Source organism: Lethenteron reissneri, chromosome 24, assembly GCF_015708825.2.
Source record: "Lethenteron reissneri isolate LAM-NWPU_2019-01 chromosome 24, ASM1570882v1, whole genome shotgun sequence".
Taxonomy (NCBI): domain Eukaryota; kingdom Metazoa; phylum Chordata; class Hyperoartia; order Petromyzontiformes; family Petromyzontidae; genus Lethenteron; species Lethenteron reissneri.
Genome location: NC_083802.1, coordinates 16,918,709 through 16,945,461, shown reverse-complemented (window position 1 = coordinate 16,945,461; position 26,753 = coordinate 16,918,709). Strand labels below are relative to the sequence as shown.

Here is a 26,753-nt window from a genome sequence, read left to right as displayed (position 1 = left end):
GGGGGGAGGGGGGTCTCCTGGGGCTGAAATCACGGACCTCCCCGCTCATCACGAGGGCCGAGGTTTGGAAAATGAGCTCCCGCGAGTCGCCGCAGACACGGCTCCTCTCCCTCTCGCGCATCTCGCGCCGAGGTGTTGCTCGCTTGCTCACGTGACACGCACGCTGCAGGCCTCTTTGTCCGATGCGGCAGCGGCAGCAGCAGCAGTCGCCCGCTCAAAAACAAAGCGCGAGCGGCGGTCGTCGACGGCCGCTCTCGAGAAGTGCGCCGAGCTCGCAGCGCGTTCTAATTGCGCGCATCTCTCTTGGAAGTTGCCACTGCTGGGGACGGGTCGTCGGCTGACGCGTGGGTGCCCTCCGATGCGCACAGTGCCATCGGACGCGTTTTTCCATCGCGCTCTGCCCCCTTACACGAGAGGGCTCGAGGTGTCTTCACCGCAGTCAAGGTACAGGTCACAAAGTGGTTACCCTCTTCTCACCTGTGTCATTGTCAGTCGCGTCTAATATTTTTTGTAATATATATACAAAACTCTTAAAATATCTTGCAAGGGAAATCTATGGAGATGGAAGAGCTGGTTTGCAAGAGAGTTCAGCGGTGAGTCGTCGTTACCTCTGATGATAAAGCCATCATTTAAATTGTTTCCCCGCCGTCTCTTTCCCCAAGATCTTATAACCTTCCTCAAATTTAAGAAACGTGTCCACTCTTGTCTATCGCAACCGTGACGGGGCTGTTTGTTGCGGGCCGTTTGAAAGCTTTGGACATGTGCTCAGCAACTGTGTTTAACAAAAAAAAATCAACTCCACTCACCGTGATGCTGGGCTTTGTTATAACAACGTTGAAATAAAACGGTAACGTTAACAATACTCTTGCCATTCTCACAGTGGGTTTGCTCGCCATTGAACAAATACAGTCACTGCATTGAATTTCGCTTTCGGATGCATTTCTGCGGCTGTCTGGAACGCTCTTCAACCAGAGCTATAAATCTAGATTTAAAACTCATTTCTTTTCGAATTGCTTTGTGTGTTTAGTTTTATTGCACTTACCCCGCATTTTACATTTGCACGGTTGGCTACGTACGAAATAAATTAAACGTACATAAATACTGTCCGTTTTAGTCTGTATATCTGTGTATTCCTTTTCCAGGTGTCTGTATCACACCTATTCATCCAGCTACGTGTGTCCACTACACTTTAGTTTTCATTGCTCTATGATGGTGCACGACCATTGGTTCTCAATTTTTCCCACGGGGCATGCAACGGCCACGCTGCAGCGCCGTGGTTTAAAAGTTGCGACATTTCTCCGATCTGCCGCATGAATCACCAAAGTGTCACTGATCGAGTCAGGATGCCAAAATACGGGTAACATAATTCACTGGCGTCAAGGCATGTACTGTACGTGTAGTCCGCTTATTTATTCGGTCATTTACATTCTCCCAATTTACGCGAACGATTTATGCCCGATCTAGTTTTGGAGCGAACTGGGACCTATAGGCGCCACAGGCATCTTGCCTCTTAGACATCTTGGCAGGTCACCAGCATTGATCGGTTCAAGCAAGCCTGACACCGCTGATCAGAAACTGCATTTTTTGAAAGCAGCTCCCAGAGTTGGCTTGTGTTTAACGACTGCTGCTGCAATGTATGCGCTCTCAGTAAGGCCGCGTGGCTGATGGGTGTGTGATTGTGTGAAGACGAAAATGTGTTCTTTAGTGCACGGAACAGATCCGAGAAAGAGGCGTGCATCGTATGCTCGCGTGATTATTGTTGTTGTCCAAAGTGTCCCTCAGTCGCGCGTGCCAGAAATCTATCTCGTTAGAGAATGCAGTCTCGGCGCTATTTCACGAACCCTCTGTGAGGTGTGTGGATGGATAATTGGAAAGTTAATTGCAATCTCTATCGATTGACGACACACTGCAATACCGGACGTGTACGCGCGCGCGCGTGCGTGCGCTCGGCTTCATTTGAAACGGGGTCGGCGACGCGGAATTTATTGACACTCCCGGCACACAACACTCACGATATACTTTGAACCTCCTTCGCACCGTACGTACGTAGTAGCCAACGGCGCATCATCGGAGGTGCGATTCCGAGTCACGTGCCACCTCCGGGCGCCGGTCCGGTGGCACGTCCCGAATGAATATCCAGTGAAATAAATTCAATCGAGGTTGAGAAACGCATTGGGCACAACAGTGGCGTTTCTGACGAGGGAAACATTCACCCAAAAAGGGCAAAAGTGAAAATCAAACGTGAGCGTGGCGAGCAGGCACCCGCTTGCAATGCTCTCTCGTGTGGCCACGGCAGGGGTTTTATTTGATTTCACCCATTGGCTTGGCGTTCACGAAAGATGCGCTTGACTAAAATATCCGGCACGTCTCCATATGTCGCGAACAGAAGGGCCGGTGAGTGGTGGAGGCACTGAATGGGCATTGATTACATAAATAGGGAGCAATTGGTAAGGGGGGGGTGTGGCGTTGCGCTGATGAAAACAGGATTGACTTGAACCAGTTGAGAAGCAATTAAGGGAAATGTATTTTTTTAAAAGTCACTGAGAGAAGCCAGGCCCGCACAGAGAGAGCATTTTGATGAGTGTATCGAGATTAAATCTTGATTAAGAAATCGTTTCTTTAGAACTGCTTTGTCCTTCCCCCCGCACCTCCGATTAGCACCGTTTATAGCAGCAAAATTATTTAAATCATCTCAATGCGTGTGTCTCAGTGTTTCTAAACTGGCGAGACAAAACCAGGAGGACCCAATGCTGCTGAAATTACGCACTCAGATTGAAGGCCGTGTGGCTGATTGATGTTAAAAAAACACGTGTATACTGTATGTTTGTGCGCGCCCACACAATCGAAAGTGAAAGCCCAAGAGATTGAGAGCGGAGAAGACCGTAAGAGAGAGATAGGTGTCTGCCCTGTTATCAGCTTGAGTTTAAAGACCAACCAGTTGCGACGTTGGTTTGGCAATATTCCTTAATTGCCTCGTCCTCGTACTGTGCTGTTATTGATGCTCGTTTGTCTTTGTTGCTGTTTGTGATGTGCTCACGCACCACGGACCTACCTTGTGCACTTCCTAAACCGGGATGATCGTTCGTGTAAAACAATAAAATGACCTTGAAGTTAAAATGTACAAACTGGCGAATCGTGTATTGACCGGCGTTATGCTGGCGAATATAGTAACCGCTGTGGATTATCCGTGATGATCAAAATAATAATTTACATTTATAATGGGTGTTCCATCCTAGGAAACAAAAACAGAACCAGGGCAACCGACCAAACTCAATAGAGAAGGACACTTTAAAGAGATGGGTTTTCAAAGCAGACTTCAATATATGTCAAGTCTCATTCTGTTCGAAAGAAAAATCCTGCGAGATTGTAATACCGCAGTGACATCGGGGACTGTTGAGGGTTGGCGTCATGCAGACGTACGTTTGCCGTGAATATGGTTACAGGGTTGGTTGTCATGGTTTTATTAGCAGCGTTTATAATTGTGAAGAGGATAAAATGTTTATTAGGGATATAAAATGACAGTATTCTCCACCTTCCTGGTCTTGAAATGTTTCAATGAGGCATTATTTTCGATGCGCTTAATATATTTTCCAATGTGGGTTTTTTACTCAATACAACGGCACTTATTCCAGAAAAAATGCATAGGACAGTAATGAGATCCCAAAAATTGTTACGGATTATAAGAGTCATGATTTAGAAGTAAGGATAGTGTTAGTGACATGGTTAGCGTTAGGGACCCAGATGTATAATAAGGAAGATCACAGTTAGAGAAAATGGTTCATGGCCATTCAACTGGATTTCCAAATTCATTTCCTCGTGCTAACTTGTAAGTGCTGTTTTATCTAATGAAATTTGTTTTGGAGACTCGACAGGCCGGATGAAATATACAAAAGTGATTTGACCCAAGACCGGCACAAATTTTTACAAGCCATTTTTGTGTCGTTTTTTTTGTTTGCTCAAAAAAAAAACTTTTTAGGACAACTTCTAACTGCTGCTGCTGTGTAAGCAGGTGTGAACCGCCCACGCCACAGCCGGTCCACAGGGGCGGAAAGTAAAACTCGGAGGTGGTAACTTCAAAACACGGAACCGGGTATCGGCAGCGAACCCGGACACGGCGGTTAGAGGTTGAAGGTGGTGTCGGGAATAAGGGTTGTTAAACCGGTAACCGTTTGAACAGGTTTTTTTTGTATCGAATATATCCCGGTTCCAAAAATCAGGAAGCCGTGCTGGCAGACTTCGCATTTCAAGCAAAGTCTGCTAACCATGAGTTTGTTTACACCGCATAGCATGTAACATGTGAAACGGAGACAAACAAGCGGACTGTAGTTGCATACAGCAATTGGGTGTTGATTGTCATCGTACTGTGTGTAGCAAACCGGAAACCGTGTTTTTTTTTACGGGTGTTTACGATGTGGTCACCGATAATAACAAAAGACAAACAGTTTTAATAAGTCGTCACATTTGGTCAAATTAAATGTTGGTGCTGACCTAAAAGCCAGAACAGCACGAGGAACTGGTGATGTTTTTTTTTAAATTGCATAATGCATAAAGGCCGAGTGCTTGTGTTGTTGGAAACTAATGGTTTTCCGGCCTGTACTATTATTATTATCAGTAATAATGCGGTTTCCTCGTCCTGTACGAATGTCATTGATCCGAGCGAAGGACCACATTCATTTGGTGGTGATGCTGTTGCTGAGTTGGTGGTGATGCTGCTGCTGAGTTGATGGTGATGCTGTTGCTGAGGTTGGCGGTGATGCTATGGCGTAGTGTTTTGATGAGGAAGTTCTTCTGGGCCGGATGGTGGTGGGAGTCAGGCTTTAAATAGGAATCCACGTGTTCGCGAACACAAGGCAGATTTGAAACACGGCAGAACCAATACCTCTGCCGTGGCTGATCATTGTTATAACGCAGTGAGCTCGCACGATATTGTTTTTTTCGAGACTAACCTCTGCTCCCTTAGCCTCGATGTATCGATGGTTCTGGCTGTGTGATGGGCTGTGTGTCTCACTGGCGCGACCACCGTTGCGGTGGTTCTCTTGCGTGGACGCGCTTGCCTCTCACAGCTCAGTTGGCAGCGCCGCAACTTGTGTTCTGCCTAATCTCTCCCATCAACATCGTGCTAATCTCCCACTAACACTGCTGTTGTGCGCATATGCGGGGACGGTGCTCTTGTGCAGCGACGGAAGCTAATTTAATGCTAATCTCTCTCCCTAATATCTCTCTCCATAATCGCTCTCCATAATCTTCCCCATTAACAACTGACGTGCTTGCGTTCGGGGATGGAATTCCTTTCCAGCTCAGACCCCGCTTGCTTGCCCATCGCCACGTATATAACCTCCTTGTTGTAACAGCTCTCTCGCTTGTTCAGCAGTTCCACTGCTGGATTATTTTTTCCGCCTGAGGACAACCGCTTGTGTTGCGGTCGAAACGTCGTGATGTATTATTTTTTATTTTATTTTTATACCTACGTGACTTTACCGAAAGAGCAAAAGAGTATACACATATATGGGTTAGATTGCGTAAATATAAATGCGGTGTCGTTAAAGCCGCCAACCACCCGGCACAGCAAATAAGTAAGGTTTGTCACGTAAACAAAACGTGTCAATTCGTTGCTACTTCAGCACACCGGTGTGTTGGAGAGTAAACCCACAACATTTACAATCCGAGTACGACGTTTCGTTGATGATTACAACTAGCTTCATCGTGCGATTAGCCAGAAGAATAAAAAAAACATGATTATGTAAAATGTAAAAAATGTTTCCTGATTCACAGTACTGTTTTTTTAAAATGGATATATGAAAGTTACCTACGAATAGCTTTTGAATAACATACAAACCCTTCAATAATTATTAATCAACAATAATAATAATCAAACGTATTCTCCTACATACACTTCATTGGTATGAAGAGTAATACTATAACGTGTACTATCTGGAGAACCACGACACATATCGTAAAGGCAGGGTGGGTTCCTGTCTGGAAGGATGGTAGTTAATCAGCATTCATTCAGGGGGCCTTAGCCGGTAAAACACAATTTAAAAAATAGTTTTTAGTTTAAAGATTCAAGCAAAGCATATCGGATCAGAGCCACTGCACGTCCAAAGAGGTCTGGCAATTGCTCGCACTCAATCAATGCGGTTGAAATGATCCACTCCCCGAAGTGACGACGGGGTTTCGATTGGTTCCTGTGTAGAGCGGTCTCGTTCCTTTAAAGTGGCAGGAGGCAGACGAGACGCGCGCGTGGACCGCGAACATTTGTCCGGCTCACGTTGTGTGCGCGCTGGAGTGGAACCGTGCCGAAGGAAGGAAGAGGCCAGGGGCGTGACATGGAGATGAGGCGGCCCCCTTAAAGCCACGCTACGCAGAGGCAGCGGTGGCAGCTTTACGCAGCACGTGGGCTCCAGGAGGCCGCGTTCCAGAGTTCGCATTTTGCTTTCGTCTTCCAGAAGCCGGCGCGAGGAAGCACGTTGCCTGCGAGCGCGCTGCTCGTGTGTGGGGTGGGAGTCAACAGAGAGAACGCGGTAGGTGAGTAACGCGCCTGTGAGCGGAGCACGTGCGCGCGCGTGTGTGGCACCGCTTGTGTTGTTGTCGTGTCGCTTGCGTTGTGTGGAGGAGCCGGTGGTGCAGCGGGTTTGTCGCGTGCTGCGGCTACCGACCCAGCCACCCGAGTTCAATTCCGGCTCGCGACCCTAAACGGTGGCGAATTCCGCGTGTACCTGCAACGTGGTTTTGTCGGCCTTCGTCTGGGAGTGACCCGGAGAAAACCCCACCACGTACGACGTAGTTGTTAGATTCTAGCAATTGGAAGGGTGCAAGAATCGAGTGCCGTTCAAGTACCGTGACCACCAGCTCCTCCAGTCTCGAGATGTGACGATGATCGGCTACGTTCGGGGGGCGACGTGGCCGTAGGCGAGCTCTGGAGCGTGTGAATTGGGGGTGCAGTTGGTGGAATTTGTCGGTCGAGTGGATGAATCGGATCAGGTGGAGGTTTTTTGTTTGTCAAGGGAAGTGGGTTGGGTGGAGTGAGTGGGGGGTGCTGGGTTGGTGGAGTGAGTGGGGGGAGTGGGTTGGGTGGAGTGAGTGGGGGGGGGGATGGAGTGAATGGGGGGTGGGGGGTGGGGGGTAGGGGGGAGTGAATTGGGGGTGCTGGGTAGGGTGAAGTGAGTGGGGGGGGGCTGGGTAGGGTGGGGTGAGTGGGGGGGGGGGGTAGGGTGGGGTGAGTGGGGGGGGGGGTAGGGTGGGGTGAGTGGGGGGGGGGGGTAGGGTGAGTGGGGGGGGGGCTGGGTAGGGTGGGGTGAGTGGGGGGTGCTGGGTTGGTAGAGTGAGTGGGGGGTGTTGGGTTGGTGGAGTGAGTGGGGGGTTATGGGTAGGGTGGAGTGAGTGGGGGGTTATGGGTAAGGTGGAGTGAGTGAGGGGTTATGGATAGGGTGGAGTGAGTGGGGGGTGCTGGGTAAGGTTGAGTGAGTGGGGGGTTATGGGTAGGGTGGAGTGAGTGGGGGGTGCTGGGTAGGGTGGAGTGAGTGGGGGGTGCTGGGTAAGGTTGAGTGAGTGGGGGGTTATGGGTAGGGTGGAGTGAGTGGGGGGTGCTGGGTAGGGTGGAGTGAGTGGGGGTGCTGGGTAGGGTGGAGTGAGTGGGGGGTGTTGGGTTGGTGGAGTGAATGGGGGGTTATGGGTAGGGTGGAGTGAGTGGGGGGTTATGGGTAAGGTGGAGTGAGTGGGGGGTTATGGATAGGGTGGAGTGAGTGGGGGGTGCTGGGTAAGGTTGAGTGAGTGGGGGGTTATGGGTAGGGTGGAGTGAGTGGGGGGTGCTGGGTAGGGTGGAGTGAGTGGGGGTGCTGGGTAGGGTGGAGTGAGTGGGGGGTTCTGGGTAGGGTGGAGTGAGTGGGGGGTGCTGGGTAGGGTGGAGTGAGTGGGGGGTGCTGGGTAGGGTGGAGTGAGTGGGGGGTTCTGGGTAGGGTGGAGTGAGTGGAGGGTGCTGGGTTGGTGGAGTGAGTGGGGGGTTCTGAGTTGGTGGAGTGAGTGGGGGGAGTGGGTTGGGTGGAGTGAGTGGATGGTGTTGGGTTGGGTGGAGTGAGTGGGTTGAGTGAAGGTGGTGTGCTGAGTTAATCGAGTGGGGTCAGTGGAGTGAGTGGCCTAAGTGGGCTGAGTGGGAAGGGAATGCACCTCACCCAGCAGGGCGTGGTGCGTGCGTCTGGCGATCACAGCTATAGCAGAGTTACAAGTGCTGATGATGCTCCTGCCTCGAGACGTTTACACGAAGGTTTACTTTGAATTGCAGCAACACCCTCATTTTAAAACACAACACGTTCATACGCAACCTTTAACACACGCCGCTTGTTTGCTCTGTGAAACGAAACATGCACCTTTTGCTTTACATTCGCATGAAAATGCTCTGTGCAGCGAAGGCAGCGAGCGTCATTGATATGCTCACTCATATATTAAATATCACTCGTGGATGTAACGAAAAAAATGAATTCGATCTTTTGTTCTACATCGCTGTGAATGGCAGCACCTCCAGCAGGCTGCAGGAGTCGCACGGACTATAATGCAGCACCGCAATTGTGCTACAGCGTGGTCTGAATGTATTGTGACCCCCCCCCCCCCCCCCAATTAATTGACCCCGAAAATATTCTTACTTGCATATTGATTTCTGTTTTAAATAAACATTACTTTCAAATACTGTACAGTGAGTTTTATTGAATTTAAATGGGGGGGGGGGGGCGGGGGGGGGTCACTACATCTGGAACAAACCCTGTACATACGACTTGTATCGACAAACGTTTGATTCTGAACGCACATGATTCGGCGCGTGTACCCGTGAGCTTCAGAATCAGTGTTGATTAATCGATGCGATGTTTTCTACTCTGAAACTTGACTGTATACCGAGTATAAATCGTTGTGATGCATAGGAAGAAATTAAATGCCACAATTGCAAACGCCTAATAAACTTGCAATTTAACTGTTGTGGAATATACGGCAGTTCACACCGTTGTGTGTGCTAAGTTTACAGCAGCTGTGTGGATATGCTATTCTATTTTTTTGGGTTTGGCCATGTTTGTTTGTTGTAGTACGGAGTTAGACTGATGGCCTTATAATCTAAGTTGTCTTGTGGTTGCTGTTGTTTGACTTGCATCCCACTGGGATTTTTGCACACAGCGTTGGTGTACGGTGCTTTTTTTCTGGAATTTTTCCTTTTTTTTCCCCTGGATTTTCTGTTTGCACTTAGTCACATAGCCACTTTAAGATGTTTTTTTGTTCATGTTTTTGTTTTTTGTTTGTTGCGGTTGCACCCGATTCAAGAGCCGAATGGCTCACAGGGCTATACCAAATAAATGAACTTGAACTTGAACCATTTCGGATTAATATAGCGCCCTTTCCAGTGAGTACTCTTAGGATTCATCATGATGCAGCTGAAAATTAAATAATTCATTCTTTCAAAGATTCCTCCCCCCCCCAAAAAATATTACATTGTCGTATCTACATCATATGATCATGAGAATATATTCACAAATGTTGTGGAGCAGTGGTGACCCCCCCCCCCGTATGTTTTATTTATCCTTGACTCGGTAGGGGGGGGCGGGCGATGCATTTTCCCATTCACTCGACTATGAGATTTGTCGCTTGATAACAGACAGAATGTTTTCTGCTGTTGTTTAATCCTCCGAATTGGACTTTATCCACATTTTTCGTGAATAAATTGCACAGCCAAATATGATGTTGTGGATTTTTGTGGAGGCATGGCGTCGTGAGCGAGCCGGCACCATCAACTCGACACACTTGAAAATCCAGTTTGATCACGGGCAGCCAAAACCCCATGGGTCTCGGTGACGATGCAAGCTCAGGATTATGACTTCTCAGTTACTTGGCAATGTGAGCAAAATTTACCTTTTCACACAAGGTTCAGTTTACAAAGCAAAACAATCTTGGCAAACTAAATTTTAATTTTTTTTATTCTACCAGGTAAGGCCCGCTGAGCTGTATAGCTCTTTATTCAGAAGCGACCTGGCCACAAATGATAGCCCAATGAAGTGGCTTATGAAGTGAAAATATATAACAGCCAGATACTCTAAACACGTGTTGATTCTAATTGTGGAGAGAAAAACCGGAGGACCTCGAAAAGAATCTACGTGACCACGGGGAGAACATGCAAACTCCAAATATCCAGCAGGCGGCAGGGTCGGGATCGAACCTACGTATACGAGGCGAGGTAGTTAACATCTCCTAGCCGCCGTGACTAGTGAATTATACAAGAAAAACACTCGGGATTCAGAAAAGGGTGTCTCTTGGTTCTCTTGGCCACGTCTGGGACCACTGGGAAACAATATCCGCAGCGTCACATTGATCCGAAACCCATTCTTATTGTGTGTGGTGGGGACTTGATCAGTGATGTTTGTGTTTTGAGGTTGGTGGGTAAGCCAATGGGAGATTGCTCACAGCGAATGATTGAAGCAGCCAGTGGTCTCGCACTGCACCACGTCACTAAGGCAAGTGAATTAGGCAGGGCATGAATAAAAATGCGTTTACGATGCAGGCCGTCCTAAATTGGTAAACTTATTCCTTTGTGGCATTTTGTCTCTGGATGTTTCACTCGCCGTGTGAGACGAGCCAAGCGTGATTTTAAATGTCGCAGTACAGCAAGCGGGTTTCTGGCATACAGAGTTTTTATTTACTTATTTTTGGTCGTTTTCCACGACACTTTGTCTCCATTGGTTGGGCCTCCTGCCGTCAGGAGACGAACGATCTATTCTCAGATGGAAGTTTGCCAAATTAATGGCGGAACGAAATCCAATAACGATGGATATTTTTTGTGCGGTCATTGGTGGCCGTGTTGAGGTGATCACATGGCTACGTTTGAGAACCTAGCTTAATGGCGAGCGCAGCTGCCGGGACTTGATCCTATGATCACAGGGGTGCCAGCTCACCGCTCCGACATCTACACCACCCCGGGACCACCTCTGTACAGACTCTGATTGCTATCTCCGTGTAGGTATGTTACACATCGGCGTGTTCTCCGTGCACTCCAGAATTGCGACTGCGTATGAAATTCCATAATATACTCGAAAACATTCGATTTGATTAAGAATCATCCGTAGCAGAACTCTCCTGTTTCATCGACTTGACACCAACTGATTGCTTGCCTATCTAAATAAACGACATGCACATTCACCTGCACTGAAAGGGCCATGATGCACTGCAGAGTTGAGCCGGGTCAACACGTGGGTGGGAGGCTGTCTTGGGCTGTCAACTGGCTCGGAGATTTGGTGCGTGGTATTTGAGTGTTTAACCCCGCGTATTCGTACGCGGGGTTTCTTCTTGTGCCGCGGTTTCCTTCCATTTGTCAAACGCTCATGAATATTATTGACCGAGCATCACAATCGTGAGACTCTCCACGAGTCCGTCTCTCCTGGTTAAATGATTGCCATCCATTATTGTTACGAGGTTGACAGTCCGACCTCCGCGCAACCTGGCAGGTGAAACAATGGAGAATTGCAACGCTCCTCATTTACCATTTTTTATTATTTGCTAATTCTTATTATTAGGAGAGATGGTGGTAAGGAGTGATGGTGGTCAGGAGTGATGGGACCTCCTCCCCCCACCCCCCTATAGGTGCCTGCATGTGGTAAGCGGGCGGCAATTGATGTTTCCACCCACGCCACCCACCGCCCAAGAGCGATAAAGCGATAAGGTATATTTACACCCGCCGCTTTGACACTTCTTGACATTGCGAAGAACTTGGCTCGCCCCCTTTCTTGAGTAAAGTCCCTCGCATGTTCGAGGGAGAACAGCTGGCAAACAATGCTGCTCGCGCAGTTGCCTGGGGTGGGCGAACGAAGGGCGTCTCCAGAAACCAGCCGTGACTGCGAATGGCATTGTCAAACGCAATGCAGTGCGGAGGGAGACAAGTCCGGGCGCATTCCTTACCCTCCCGAGTTGGAAATTCGTTACCGAGACTATATGTGCAGTGCGCCCGTTGCCCCGGGTGGGTAGGTGACTCACGAATGATGGCAGTGACTTGTGTTTTTTTAATATCGAAAATATTTCCATGAAATATTTGGGGGGTGAGTGAGGTGGTGGTGGTTGCGGCGGCGGCAGTGACATTTTGGGTTTTGTTACGAAATGGAACAAAAAGTGGATCGCTTATCTGTTGATTCACTCTATAAATCTCCCGCAATAGGTTCAAGGGTTGTTTTATTTTTTTAGATTGTGTTTGTCATACGACGCGAATTAGACGTAATGTTTTTTTTGTCGTTTGCTATTATCGGTTGAGTTTTTCCGCGCTCACATTGCCAAGTTTCGACGTGTGCATGTGTTTTTTTGGGGGCTTTTAATATTTACCGATGAGTTAACGTTTAAACCTCCTCTGTTACTTGACCCACGGGAGTTAAGTCGATTATGTTGCACTGTGCAACAGGATTGGTTTAACTTGTTTTCCAAATCGCTGTGGATAGAATTGGAGTTAGAATTAATGTTCTCAAAAGGCATTAAACACACCCAACTGTCTATAATTGGACGAGAGCTGGACCATCCGATGATTTAAGTAATCGATTCCTCTACGGATTTTCAGTTGAATTCATTCAACTGATCGGATAACGTGAAAAAATGTGGGGTGAGACTAAAATATTTTATTTGGTTACCACCTGTGCCGCTGGACGAGGGGTGGTGGGCGGGGCTTGGTGACCTCACCGACGTTGTTTGCGCTGTCGTGCCGGGCATGCAGCGTTGTTGGGCGGCCCCCAATTTTTTTTTAAAACAACAAAATCCCGGAGGTAATCGAGCACAAAACACACGAGGTCAAATTCAGATTTTTTTTGTCGATTAATTGACATCGATTTATTGGGGCCCCAGCTTTGATTTTGATCGTCAGTGTAACAGGTCGACGTCATCAGCCTGTCGGTTGAGCTCACGTTCTTTATCGTGGAGCAATTTTAACCATGGGGCAATTCAATGCGGACGCTCTCCACCCACGCCTGGTGCTGTCACCGTGAGGTTCTCGCCCAATGACAGCAGCAAAGCGCCGCATACTTTGGTCGACAAGGTTACTCCGGTGTGTTTATTGGGCCTTGGGACGCGTGACCTTGGTCGTTGCAAAATAAATGGGGCAGGGCGGGACGTTGGCGGATGCCTGTGGTGACTACAACGGCCGGTCGCTTTGCCCATTTTGGCGTTGGCGGTTCAAGGATTTAGCCCTTAACCAACGCGCGCTCATTTTCTCTGCGTACATCACAGCGCGTGCCGTGAATAGGGGGAGGCACGCGTTGTTTGTGACCTGAATTTTTATTGAAGCTAATTTTAAAGTGCGCCCTCCAGGTGAGTGATCGTTTGCAGTTGAACAGTTGAAGGACGTGGCTTTGCTTGGCTTGATTTCATGCCGTGCAGTTTTGTTATTTTCCATTTATTTGTGCGCGCGCGCGCGTGTGTGTTGGTGTCGGCTCCGTGTGTAAACATAGGCACTGGGGAGACAAATGTGGTTGGGCGTGAAGCTTGCCCCCCCCCCCCATCTCGTGTGCTGTGCCGACCTTCATAAGTGCTGCTCGCGACAACACTTGGCCCAGCAGTCTGTTAAAGGAAATATACGGGTTAGGGTTATCAACACACACACACACTTTGAACCAGGTGACCTGAGTTTCATTCCCGGTTGTGGTTAAAATCGGTGGTGAGTGATAACTGAACCGGTTCTGGGCACTCTCCTCCGACTTCACCAACCACGCACTGACCAGCGTGGTGAAGTATGGTCAAACAACCCTCCATTACTGATTCATCTTGCGGTGTCCTCACATGGAGGCCGCAAATGAAATTGATCATCAATTACTTTATACGACGCACAGAGCAGTTGGAACTGTGGTTATTTAACTCCCATTTTTAACTACGGCGAGGCGAGTTTTGATTCTCGGCTGCGGCTAAAATCTTTGGTGGGTGATACCTGAACCGTCGACTTCGCTTGTGGTGTGTAAACATCGGCGACTGGGGAAACCGGGAGGGGAGGGGGGGTTGTTTGTGATGCTCGCCACGTGAGTCTCCCGTACGTTGTGGCAGCTGTGATAGGTGCTCACCAACAAGCACTCGGCCCCAACAAGCTGTCACTAAGGCTACATATGGGGGGCGACAATTGTTGATCTATATACTGTGGAATGCGTGGGAAGTCTGTAAACGACTCTGGGTCCGGTCGGGTATGTGGGTACAGGAATATAGGGACTATATATGTTAAACACGTAGGCTTTCGCGACCAATATTATTAATAATAAAGGTTTTTGGGTTATTTTTATATAAATGTGTCGTAACTCTTCACGAATCCGACACAGCCAGTAAGGTTTGTCACGTAAACACAACGCGCCATTTAAATGTTGTGGATTTACTCTCCAACACACCGGTGGGCTGAAGTAGTAAACTCATTGTCGCGTTTTGTTTACGTGACAAACCTTACTGGCTTTGTCGAGTGGTGGAGGGTTACGACACATTAACATTTACGCGATCTAACCCCAAAACCCTTATTATGGACTTGAAATATGTGTGCAATATATGTATTTGAGTGACCTGGAGAAATATGAAAACCCTGTTGAACAGAAATTAAGAACAAACCGGTGTCCGGCAACAACTGGCAGCGGCTATTTCTGAACCTTATCGGCGGGTGCGGAATCCTTCCGTCGAGCTCAAACTTGCGCCGCGTGACGACAAGAGACGAGACGAGAGATGAGACGAAAGACAAAAAAAAAGCCAAGCGTGGTAATTTCTTGTGATGCACAGGTTGGGTGTTGCCCGACCCAGAACTGGTTCGGCCTCCGTCGCTTTGGCGAAGTTACAAAACCGGTCGCGGACGTCCCCTTCCGGCACACGTGCGCGGCGTGGGGGCCCCGCGTCCCCGGAGATGTACAAGTGGCCCCGAGGAGCTTGACGAGGCGAAGATCGACGCATCGCGATGAACATGATGGGTGTCCCTCCCCTACTCGGCGTGCACCAGGTGCCCCAGGTGAGCTGGCAAAACAAAATCCCCGCAGGAACCTCGACCACAGAAGAACCACACCACCGCACCTATACACCACCCCACACCACACCACCCACACCACACTACTCACACCACACCACCCCACACCACCCATCCACACCACCCACTCGACCCCGGCTCGCTGCGGCTGCTGCAGAGCGGCGGAGAGGGAACTTTGTACGCTGACGCGTTTAAGCCCACCCGCAATGATTAACCCCCTTTCTGGATGTGCTGCGGCTCTCATTTCGGCACTTGGAATCGATATTTCCTTTCCCCGTGTATCGATAGTTCATTGTGTTCAATGTGCCATCTTACCGAGGATCTACTCCTGTGTGGCGTTATCTTGGTGTGGTCTGGGACTGTTTTGTTGTTGTTTTTGCCGCCTTGCCCAAGCTTGATGAATCTGACTCTTATAATTAATGTCTTCTTTGTTTACATTTAGTGACTTTTTATCTATTTTGTACTCCTATCGTGTTTCTTTGTTGTTGTTGTTGTAACTTGCTGACCCGCCCCTACTGGGCACCTGTAAAAAAAGAGCTTCACAGCCCTTCGGATTCCCCTTGAAGTCGAAACACATTGTAAAATTCGGATTTAAAGTTCTCCTTATCATTATTAGCATCATAGTGTCGCAAATGATTACAATTTCGGGTTGTTTATCGTTGATGAGTTTGTCCGAGCACGCTTGCCTACAAACGATAACGTGTTTTAGAATTTTAATCAAAAGTGCTCTGCTGATAATGTCTTAAATGCGTCGTATTTTTTTTGCTCCGATTTTATTGTTGCGTACCAGAACTTTAGGCATTGCGAATCGCGTTCCTTAGAAATGAATATTGATCGATAAAAAAAACTGCTTAGCCACCCCTTTGAAACATTGCTTTTGAAATGTGTTCTTCCCCGAGGATTTCCACGAGGACGGCATCCTCGCTGGTTACCGGAACCCAAGGAGCTCGGCAAGGGAGTGCATCTGCAGCATATTCCAGTTCACGAACGAGACGATCAACATTTGGACGCATTTTCTCCCAACATGGTAACGTGCACTCGTTGGTTTGTGGTTCTGTGTCCTGCACGTTGAATTAGTTTTTTTAAAGCTCGCTTGCTCTTTGTCTTTTTTGATCTTTGAATACAAATGTTAGGTTGTTGGGAAGAGGAGTCCATTAGAGAATTATTAGTGTCACATGTTCTCTTTAAAAAAAAAATAGTTTAATCGCGTAATTTCAATGTGTCGTTAAACCCGCCACCGCCCGGCACAGCCAATTGACTGACACGTTCTATTTAAGTTTTGTACCAAAGTAAAACGTGTCACGGGCTCCATAGACTATTTTGCATATTGTTCTATATTTGATTTTATTACTCTCCTGAACAATTGAGGATGGTTTATGACCAGGTAGTCGTGGCCAACGATCGCTATGTAAACGCCATTGAAACTGTTCATGGTGGCGCTTGAGCCGGAGCGCCGTGTTAAACTTAAACTTCTCCCTTTAGAATCCTTATCAATCGAGATCTGTTAACCGCTGGATGAGGGTCTCCCCAAGCCACAGCTATCTCTCCCCGATCTTGTAAGGCAGCATTCCGTCCAGCTCCGGCAAACCAGCCGATTTCGTTTTTTGTCTTCAGCGACAGTCACTCCGCCAAAGTCCACTTACTTTTCGTAACGGTGGAAACGTGGGATCCTTTGGATTTGGGCTGAAGACGCACATTGTTCCACAATGGCTGCACACTCGTGTCACCTTTTGAGAAGACGTTTTGAACGTATGCTTTCCCCCGCCTGTGGTGATAGCTCGCTGCGGCGATTGCATGCCTAGTGGGGTGTGCTGTATCTTTGTGTCCTTGGAAGTCTTTGCAGCTAGGTCCTTGCCACTGTGCTCATTGGCAAAGAGGGGTAAGTGACTGCGATTTTGAGATTTTACATCATCTATTTTATATTCACACGATGTCTATTCAACCTGTTAAGAAATTTAAGTGGGCTTCGGCTGGACACGTCGCTCGAAGGGATGGCCGATGGTCAGGATCGATGGGAGTGGCGGGGGCCGAGGGATGGAACGCGTCCGAGGAGAGAGGAGAAACCCACCGATGAGACGGAGCAATGAAAGTCGGATCGATCGCGATGCTAATCGTGATGATATTTTACGCGCATCTTCATGAACATTCGCAGAACTCGCAGGTGACGAACCGCCAACTCCGTGCAGCGCTGTCGCGGACCCAAACGCAACCGGCGTATCCGTGCCACTCGTCGCCCCAACTGCGTTCAGAGACCCTCCGTTTCCGTTCCGGTTCGTTGCGTTTGCGGCAGGTACTTCGCGTGGTGGCTGCTGGTGCTGTGGGGCGAGGGGGACCTGCTGGGCAGGCCGTACCACTGGCCGCTCGCCGTCTTCATGCTGAGCTGCTGCGTCTACCCGATCGCGTCGACCTGCGCGCACACCTTCAGCACCATGTCGCAGCGCGCGCGTCACATCTGCTTCTTCTTCGACTACGCGGCGCTGAGCCTCTACAGCCTCGGTAGGGGTGGGTGGGGGGAGGGGGATGGGTGGGGGGTGGGGGGGTGGGTGGGGGGTGGGGGGAGGGGGATGGGTGGGGGGTGGGGGGGGGGCACCGTCGTTCAGAGCGTTGCACGTAACGTTGAAGTCCGATTTTGACACGCACCTCCCATAAAGCACAGTTGGCTACGTACGGTAAGGAAGAAGTTAAATATACATACATCAGAAATTGAATTGATTTCCAGTCCTGAGCCCAGTGGTGGATAACTCCCCGTTCCTATGGCGGTGGCGAGTTTATCCATAGGACAACTGACTACTGTTGACTTCCCCCACAAAGTGGTACTCAATTTATGAAACCGACCCCCAAGAGGGATGATGGGCCGAGTCAACCCCCAACCAGGATGTGAACTCGCAGACTTCGAGATTGCAGGGCCACTCGCTCCACCGTTGAGCCACCCGGCCACACGCACGCCCTGGCAAGATGCATAATGTGTGCGTTGCTTTTGTTCGATTCGCAAAGAATAATAGTCACTTTCATTTCATTTGCATATTCCACATTCAATATTTTACGTAGCTTTTTCCCTGGTAATTATTTCGGCCTTTTTTTGCCCGGATGTTTGTATTTTCATGGTTTTATGTTTTCATGAGGTGCTTTGAGATGCTGTTGCATTTAAGCACCCAATCAAGACGAACCCTCAACCTTATCAACGTTCAAATTATCACGGAACTGGAGCCACACGAGAGACATTTGTGCACATCTCACCGGCGGGGGACTAGAGCCAGCTATAGACACCAGAATTATATTCTTAGGTTTTTTTGGTAAAGTCACGTAGGTAAAAAAAATTTAAATTAATAAAAGTAAAATAAAATAAAAATCAAAAATCACGACGTTTCAGAGGCAGCACAAGCTTCCGTCTTCAGGTGGAAAGAATTATGTTGACAAGTAAAAGTTCATCTCCGCTCGTCTGACCTCTACTCCGTGACCCCCCCCCCCCCCCCGCAGGCTCCGCCATGGTCTACAACGCTTACGTCATCCCCGACAAGTGGCTGGGCGGCACTTTCCACCGGTGCTTCGTTCCCATCGCGCTGTTCAACGCCGTGCTCTGCACCAGCATGGCATGCTACAGCAGGTAACGCAGCCGTCCGCTCTGGCGCGTCGCTTGGCGCCGCGTCGAGAGTTTATTTTACCCGACCACGCAAATGAAAAATATTTGCGTGGTTGATTGTGACCGCGTGCCACCGATCTGCCCTGCGTTCTTGCGTCGCAAAGCGCTTCTGCGACAGTCGATCCGTGATCAGCTGTCCCAGAGTGACTGCTTTGGGAGTTGTTGGCTTGGCCGGACGGGGTGGACTTCCGTGACCCGTTCGGTAATTTTGCACCCCTTCAAGTGCACGCGTACTCCACGCGCATCGCCGGTGGCGCGATGTTTACTACCTCGCCTGGCGTACGGGAGGTCGTGGGTGCGATCACGACCCTGATGCTTGTGTGTTCGGAGTTTGCGCGTCTCTCTCCCCGTGGTTGTGTGGAATTTTCTCCGGATCCTCCGGTTTCCCCCTCCACACGTAGAGTCAACGTCACGCGTTTAGAGTATTTGGCTGCTATAAAATTCCCCGCGATAAGCCGCTTTGTTGAGCTATCGTTTGTCGCTTCTGAAAACAGAACTATATTGCTCAGTGGGCCTTGACCTGGTAAAATAGAAAAACATCGTTTAGTAAAGTTCACTTGTGTGACATGTTCATTATTAGCGAGGAGATGAATTTTCCTCAAGATATTTTTTTTGGAAGGGGGGGGGGGGGTCCTTTCTCAGCAGGTGTGCCAAACGTTTACGTTCTTTTCAAGGGGTCGGCGAAGTCGCCTGTTGTCCCTTGGAACGTTGCGGTGCGTTGCGGATCGCCCACACGTTGCCACGGCCGAGGCGGCGGCGGGGAGGGGGGGTATCACCGCCGTGCGTGTCGAAGGCTTCGCGCGAGATGCCGAACGCGTTTCGCCGTGAAACTCGTTGCGAACAAATGTCGGGGGGCGGGGGGGGGGGGGGGGGAGCCGGTGAACTTTCACTGCGGTCTCTTGACACCCACAGGAAGGAACTGGTTACCAACTGCATTTTGCAAAGGTGATTTTGTAACTTTTATTCTTAACCCGTGTATCGAGAGTTCCATTTTAATGTGTGATTTGTATTGAGCGACTGTGTGTTTAACTTTGGCGTGGTCTGGGACTGTTCTTTTGCTGCCTTGTCAAAGCTTGGCAATTGGTGTACTTGTGCAATTTGAACTGATATATTTAATCTATTTTACGTGTTTTCTTTTTTGTGATTTCCTTTCCTGGACTTTGCACTCCTATTTTTTTTATTTGTTGTTGTAACTTTCTGACCTGCCCCAACTGGACATATCTGAAAAAGAGCTTCAAAGATCAGCGGATTTCTCTAGGATAAATAAAGGTTCCGATTATGGAAAAAAGTGTCTCTTCATATTGCTCGCCTCTCCACGACACACCTGCTGATATTGCCGATGTCATGTTGACTGAGCATGTTTAAATGTAAAATGTATTATCAGCGTGCATGTGGCCGTGTTCGTAAAACCACGTGGCCCCCTGCGCAAGTGTTGATCCCGTTTTGTCATTACAAAAAGCCGACTTTTAGATGTTGTGAGTGCACAACTTCTCGCCTTAATGTTTTCTGGGTGGCTGGTAAGACTGGAGTCTGCCTCGACAGCGATACCAATGGATGTGGTGTTTCGAGTGTAGAATTATTTTCCAGGTCGCTGACTTCCTTTGTGTTTCGTAACTGCAAAGCTGGTTCCCACGATTCATAAATGTGTTTAAAAATTATGTATTTTTTTTCAAATGTGAATTTTAAGTTCTCCCTGATGTTTCGTTGATTTTTGTCTTCATCATTTACCCGTCAGGCTTGGGTTGCCGTTCATCCATTACAATCGTTTCACACTTGAAAGGTGAGCCCGCCTGCATGCCCACCCTTGTTTCGTGCATGAATTATAATCTGAGCGCATCGCTATGCAACACTGTGCTTACATCGTGCGGACCTTTACATTTGAGTCGACGAGAATTTTTTTCCTGCACATTCAACGGTCGCTGCTGTGGCTCGTGTTTCGTCGCTCCTGTGGATTTTACGGAACGACAAAGTAGAATTGCATCGTCAACAACCTTGCGTGTCGCGTGTTATTTTTTGCAGTTCCCTGGAGTTGAAGCGGCCGCGCATGGCTAAGGTGCTCAGGGTAGTGGCATTTGCCTTCCCCTACCTGTTTGACAACATTCCCCTCTTCTACAGGGTGCGTCATCCACTATTCATTCGCCCCACACCTTCCATTTAAAAACGACGCAATGTATTTTAAGCGCTCATTAATGTGCATTATGTAACACGGTATAATTTCATGCATTTGTACACCTGGATTCTCAAGCACGCTTGTGTCAGCCAAGCACATAACCAACCTTCAACAACAACAACCGCCATTCGCCACTAAGTGGCGGTGATGTCACCACAACGCTTGTGCCAGGATATGTGCACCTTGAGGCCACGTGAAGTGTCGAACGCCCGCTGGCAGGAGGTCACAGGACAGACCCAGGTGCCACGGGTCGACTGACTGAGATGACTGGCTGATGCACCACCTGTGCCCCCTACTGTGCCAACTTGTTGTGCTTTATCCACCCGGCGCTCAGCTCGTTGTTGTGAGCGTCGCTCCTCTGCCCTCCGTTGTTGTTGGAGGGCGACTGCCTCCAACTGCCCAGTAGCGTCCTTCACGAGCCTCCTCCACAGAGAACGATCTTAACACCGCTGGTACCAGTCATCGGCAAGTCCACTCAGCTCCACATCCTCCTGTACCACATCACTCCATCTCTTCTCTAGCCCGTGCCGCGCCCGTTCAACCCACTCTATCCGGCCGAACAAAAGCTGTTTAGGAATGTGATTGCTAGGCATGCGGGCTACATGACCCAACCAACGCAGCCTTGCCTGCCGGAGGAGCTCACAGATGGGACTTTGTCCAGATCTTTCAGGGATTTGTGAGCTCCTCACACAATCCAGCCTGGTTAAACCCAGGATGGATCGTAGGCAGGCCAGCCTAAATGCTTCTAACCGGCGAAGATGTTACATTAGGGGGGTCCACTTTTTGCAAGCGTAGAGAAGGGAGGGAATGACCGTGGCGGACAAGACCTGAAGCTTCGTGTGGAGCGGCAGACCAGGTAGCTTCCACACAGCGTTATGCAACCGATCAAAAGAAAATGCCGCTCGACTGATGCGAAGTGAGACCTCTGCTGTCAAACCGGAGCCGGTCATTAGCACACTGCCCAGGTATGGGAAACTCTCCACTCTCTCCACAACTGCCCCATCACCAATTGAGAGTTGTAAGGGTGGAGTGTCAGATGGTACAAAATACCCAGGCAGGTGCGTAGTTTTGGTGGGGCTGATGGTAAGGCCCCACCTCTTAGTAGCAAGCCCCAGGTTCAGCAGCAGTGCCTCCAACTCCTCCTCTGAGTGAGCAGCAATTACCAGATCATTGGCATACATAACGTGGTTGACCAATAGGGAGACATCCCTTGACCGCACCCAAGCATCGATTAGCCTCCCATTGTATCTGTACCAGATGGAAATTCCTCTGGTACAGCCATCGAAGGCTTCACGAACTACGTGGTCAAAAAATATGTTAAGCAATGTGGGAGCCAGAGGACATCCCTGTCGCACTCCAAGGTGAACAGGGACTGACTCCGACTCCCGACCATGTAGTTTTACCCGGGCCCGCGCACCATCATGAAGGTCCCTAATGATCGTGAGCAGAGGGTCAGGCACTCCGAAAGCACGGGGCCTCCGGCACAAGCTTAATTACATATTTTATACGTGGTTCTGTGGTAATTAATTGAAGGTGGAGGGGTTACCAGCCCCTCGCACCCGTCCAGAGCCATGAGGGGAATGGCCAATTTAAATGGGCCCTACCCCCCACAGCACTGCTCATCACAGCGTTGCCATCCGGCACCAATGAGGAGGTAGTGTGTTGTTTCTGCCGGACAAACCAACCTCGTACACGCACACACACTGAATGAGGATTGAACATTGGCGCAGCGGTTAGTTTTGAGTTCTTCGGTTAATATCAGTGGTAAGATGAGATCTGAATCCTGTTCCTGGGCAGGGCACCGCACAACCCGCTCCCCCCCAATTGTGGCGAAGTATGATCAAGCACCCTCCATGACTGACAAGGCATGGGGAGGGCTTTACCGTGCAGTGGATTGACGAAGGGCGGAAAATGTACCGTCGCACAAATCATTACTCCGGCTTGTCGCCGGTAGATAAACATGCAGCTCTCCTTGCACCGTAGGCGAATGACCAAAGCCGTTGTTGTCCAGGAGAGAACCTCTGCTGAAACATGCAGGGGGGGGGGGGGGGGTGGGTGTCCTGGGGTAACCCGCACCTCCGATTAGCACATTTGGCTACAAACGAGGCTTTAAAACTAAACTTTTTTATTTATTTTACCAGGTAAGGCCCACTGAGCTATATCGCTCTTTTTCAGAAGTGGTGACCTGGCTATCACAAGTGTTTGGTCAACGAAGTGGCTTATCACGTGGAAATGAATAGCAGCCAAATACTCTAAATGCACGTTGACTCTAGATGTTGAGAACAGGCAGATGAAGTGGATCGACGGTGATTTGTTAAGTGAATTGCAAAGTGTTCCGTGGCACTCACATTGTTTATCTTAAGGCACCGAATATGTCACCATTGGAACCTCCTTTGCCAGTAGCAAAATATGATAATTGGTTTTTTACCCTTTTATCTGGCAACAAAACTGACACCTTTTTTCACAAGGAGTCATGTTTGCATTCCGACCACAATACCTGCGGTCGGAATGCAAACAAAAAACACAACTCTGATTAATGTATGCACTGTCCTTGAAATTGATTGGTCCACACCCGAGACAGCTTTTCTTAGAGCCTAGTCTCACATGGTGTTGGACCAAATGACGCAAAAAGGTTACGGATTCGTTTGTGATTGAACATTTTTAGATCTTGGCTTTTCAAAGACACTTTTGGGACCATGTACACGAGGTACTAATTTAATTGCCATCGTGCAACAAAATTGACATCACGTGGCACCGGGTGACATCACCTTATGCAAGTGACAACGCTTCTGGTGACGTCACATTCTTGGATCGATCCAAATAATACATTTTAAAAAATCCGAATCATCCAGAATTTAAATGCAAAGCCAGTTTTGATAGCATTTTCGAATTCATCTGAAAATTGGGAACCCCGTCCATATATGTGGGTTATCAACCTTCCCCCCCCCCCCCCCCCCAAGACAACGTCCTCAATTCACGCGTTGACTCCTCTGTGTGCGACGGTGCCATTCGCAGATCTTTCTGTGCTCCGGAGAGGGATGCACGGACAACGAAGCCGTGCCAACTCATCGTCTGCACACTTTATTTGCCTTTCTCACCGGCTTCCTCTTTGCCACACACCTGCCGGAGCGCCTGGCGCCCGGCTTCTTTGACTACGTCGGTAAGGAACAGTTAACCTTGCGTATCGTTGTCATCAGCAAAAATACATCAAACGTCCACGGAAACTGTTTTAAATATCAATTGCAATATCGGCGCGAGGGCATGTACAAGCGAACACGCTTTTTTTCCCCACTCCAGTTGTCAGCCAATGAGTTTGTGATACCGATGCAGCCACTAGAGGCGCTATAACCACCATAATGTATAAAACAAAAAAATTGGGTAAATTTTTTTATCTTAACATTGCATCGTTAAAATAAATTGAATGGCAATAGGAGTGAGGGATGGGTGAAATCATTCATTCTGGATCGGAGCAATCTTGATTTGAAGCTTTCGTGACTGCAGGAATCCATACTCTTTGGTTCTTTCGGTAAAGCCACATCACTTATATGAAGGTGGGGGCAAAAATCCAGAAATTCCATCGCGAGCCAACTTCCTTTGTGGCTCTCTTACGACATCTCCATAACTGCGGCGCGTAGCTGTGCGAGTCTCGTACCAAACAACGGCCAATTCTTCCATGTAATTTTTTTTAATCGTCGCCAATAATATTCGCCGTCGACCGCTGACTTTCAAAATCCCTGCGACGTGCGTCTGCAGGCCACAGCCACCAGCTGTTCCACGTGTCTGCAATCGTGGGCACGCACTTCCAGATAAAGGCAGTGCTTCTGGACCTGCACTCGCGCGCCGACTGGCTGAGCACGGCCTCTGTGGCAGCTCCTTCGTTGCTCGAGACGGGTGGCGCCTTCTGTCTGGCCATCGCCCTCAACCTGTTTGTGATTGCGTTTTTTGCCGTCGGACTCTACAGCAAGCAGCAGCAGCAGCCGAACTCCGTTCAGGCCAACGGGGCGATCAACCTGCCGAAGAGTCACGCTGAGTAGCTGTTGAAGGTTTTCCCCACGACGGATTAGTTCTAGCGACGGGTGGTGATGAAAATGTGTTTTTGTGTCTGTTTTCACTCCTTTTAACCCAACTGTGTTATCAGCATCATGAGAATCGATTCGGAATGCTCGCAGAGTAGCAGTGCAACCATGCCCATATTGTTAAGAGGACGGTCTGCAGATACGGATATCACAACTACTTTCTCTAATGACCTCTGGTTCAGACAGTAAAGGGCAACACTTTCTGACCCATGTTGCAAAGAGATATTCGTAGTACAACGGTTACCGCCGATATCTTTGAATTCCTAAGGCTGGAGTTTCTCCAAATTCTATGCAGATCCAAACTCGACATGATGCGTTTTATTTTTTATGTTGGGCCGGTCATTGTTGATCGGTTTGCTGCCCGGATTCAAAGCCAGGACTCCGCGCTGTGACCTGAGCCACCTTTTGGCCAACCTTATCGTTGTACTATTTCAGCTGCTGTAGGCCATCGCGGTCAACTCTGTCGATGGGCAAAACTTTTTTTTTTCTCAAGAACCCTGCTTGCATCTTGACCAGCGAGGGGGTTTGGGGGGGGGGGGCTTGCGAGTCGTACAGCAGCACGACTGTGCCCACTATGTGCCGGACGAAAGTCGTTGTTGGTACGGGCACAAAAGCACAACTGTCTTATGTCCCTGCACTAATACAAAGCAACACTAATAGCCACGTGTGGAATCTAAAAAAAATATTCAGTATAAATCAAGGGTTATACTTTTGACATTCCTTCGCTTGAGGAATATCTTTAGACACCCGGGCGACGGGTCACTTTGCAGTTGAGAATTGATTATGGAAATAAAATATACATTTTTGCAGTATAGCGGGTACGATTTTGCTAAGGTGCCTATCTGTTTTTTTGCTGGAAGGTGTGAGATTGTTTTAGTTGTAATTCTTTTCGTAAAAGTGTCGACAAAAAAATCCACCGTCCGTTACGGTGGCCAAATGCTGTATGTAATTTTTAACTGCTCATGGACCTTATGAATATTATTGAAGTTTTTTCTTGTATACAATGGTTGGGTAACTTGAAAGTGTTTTTTTTGCACAAATGCGTTCCACGGATCTACTATCATGTAAACTACATTTTAACGATCATTCTAACATGTTTCTATTTGGGCACAAGGCTCCAGATGCTGTTCGTGGATCGGCTCTCGTTGACGTTGTACGTTTTAAGTGTGGCATTGCCAGGCGCTGTACTTGGGATTCCAAACGCGAGGCCTCGGCTGGTTTATTGTTGTTATTTTGGTTCACTTTTGAGGTTCACTTTCTATTGAACAAGTCATGGTTTTTTTTTGTTAACCATTTTTAATTCAAGAACGTAAACAGGTGATGGAAATGTGAGAATTTTTGGACGTCAAAATGAAAGTTAAAAAAGTACGGAATCGCAGCAAACCGTCGTGCACACCCCCGGTTGTGTTTATCAGGTGGGTTGTTGCAAAAATGTCACGTGGCGTGGGGCTGGCTACCTGTGCTATTTAATTTTTTGCCAACTCCCCCCCCCAACCTACAATTAAAGTTCTCACTTTGCCGTATTGCACGCCCGTACGCTTGCTACGAACGCTGTCTCCAAGGAGCCTCAAACAGGTGTGGGAGCCATCGCAATCGTTGTTGTACATTTATAATTTTCTACGCCGTGCGCCGTATTCGTTTCTCCGCGGGTTGAATATGCAATTCGGTGCAAACGATGCTTTAAAAGTTACTTTTTTATCGACAAGTGTACCATGTACAACTGGTGAAATCGTTGGTGAAGGGAATTCTGGATATTTTCAAGTGCCTTATTTTTGATAGATATTTGTAATTTGCTGTCGCATCTTTGCCGAAAATAAATCATGTTTGGAATTGTCAGTCTTCATAGAATATTTATAATAAAATTGCCTTTAAGTGAATGGGCACATT

At 48.5% G+C, this 26,753-nt stretch overlaps 1 protein-coding gene across 4 annotated transcripts; it reads left to right on the top strand.

Annotated features, from left to right (window-relative positions):
• Positions 1-307: 307 nt before the first annotated feature.
• On the top strand, positions 308-26,753 carry LOC133346698 (membrane progestin receptor gamma-B-like). Of its 4 annotated transcripts, none has more exons than XM_061558500.1 (9): positions 308-444; positions 14,743-14,965; positions 15,880-16,007; positions 17,271-17,476; positions 18,458-18,584; positions 20,356-20,400; positions 20,640-20,736; positions 23,806-23,950; positions 24,544-26,753. In XM_061558500.1, the coding sequence occupies exons 2-9, from the start codon at positions 14,915-14,917 to the stop codon at positions 24,822-24,824; spliced, it is 1,080 nt and encodes a 359-aa protein (XP_061414484.1). In that variant the 5' UTR covers positions 308-444; positions 14,743-14,914; the 3' UTR covers positions 24,825-26,753. The 4 variants fall into 4 exon arrangements, with proteins under 4 accessions (XP_061414484.1, XP_061414483.1, XP_061414481.1 ...); XM_061558499.1 differs by lacking the exon at positions 308-444 and adding an exon at positions 6,295-6,521; XM_061558497.1 differs by lacking the exon at positions 308-444 and adding an exon at positions 6,295-6,525.

Bases quoted from the DNA above. Each gene is read 5' to 3' on its own strand.
- LOC133346698 (XM_061558500.1), top strand. From the start codon at position 14,915: ATGAACATGATGGGTGTCCCTCCCCTACTCGGCGTGCACCAGGTGCCC. The intron at 14,966-15,879 runs GTGAGCTGGCAA...TTCTTCCCCGAG, and splicing joins GCGTGCACCAGGTGCCCCAG to GATTTCCACGAGGACGGCAT. The intron at 16,008-17,270 runs GTAACGTGCACT...CGTTTGCGGCAG, and splicing joins ACGCATTTTCTCCCAACATG to GTACTTCGCGTGGTGGCTGC.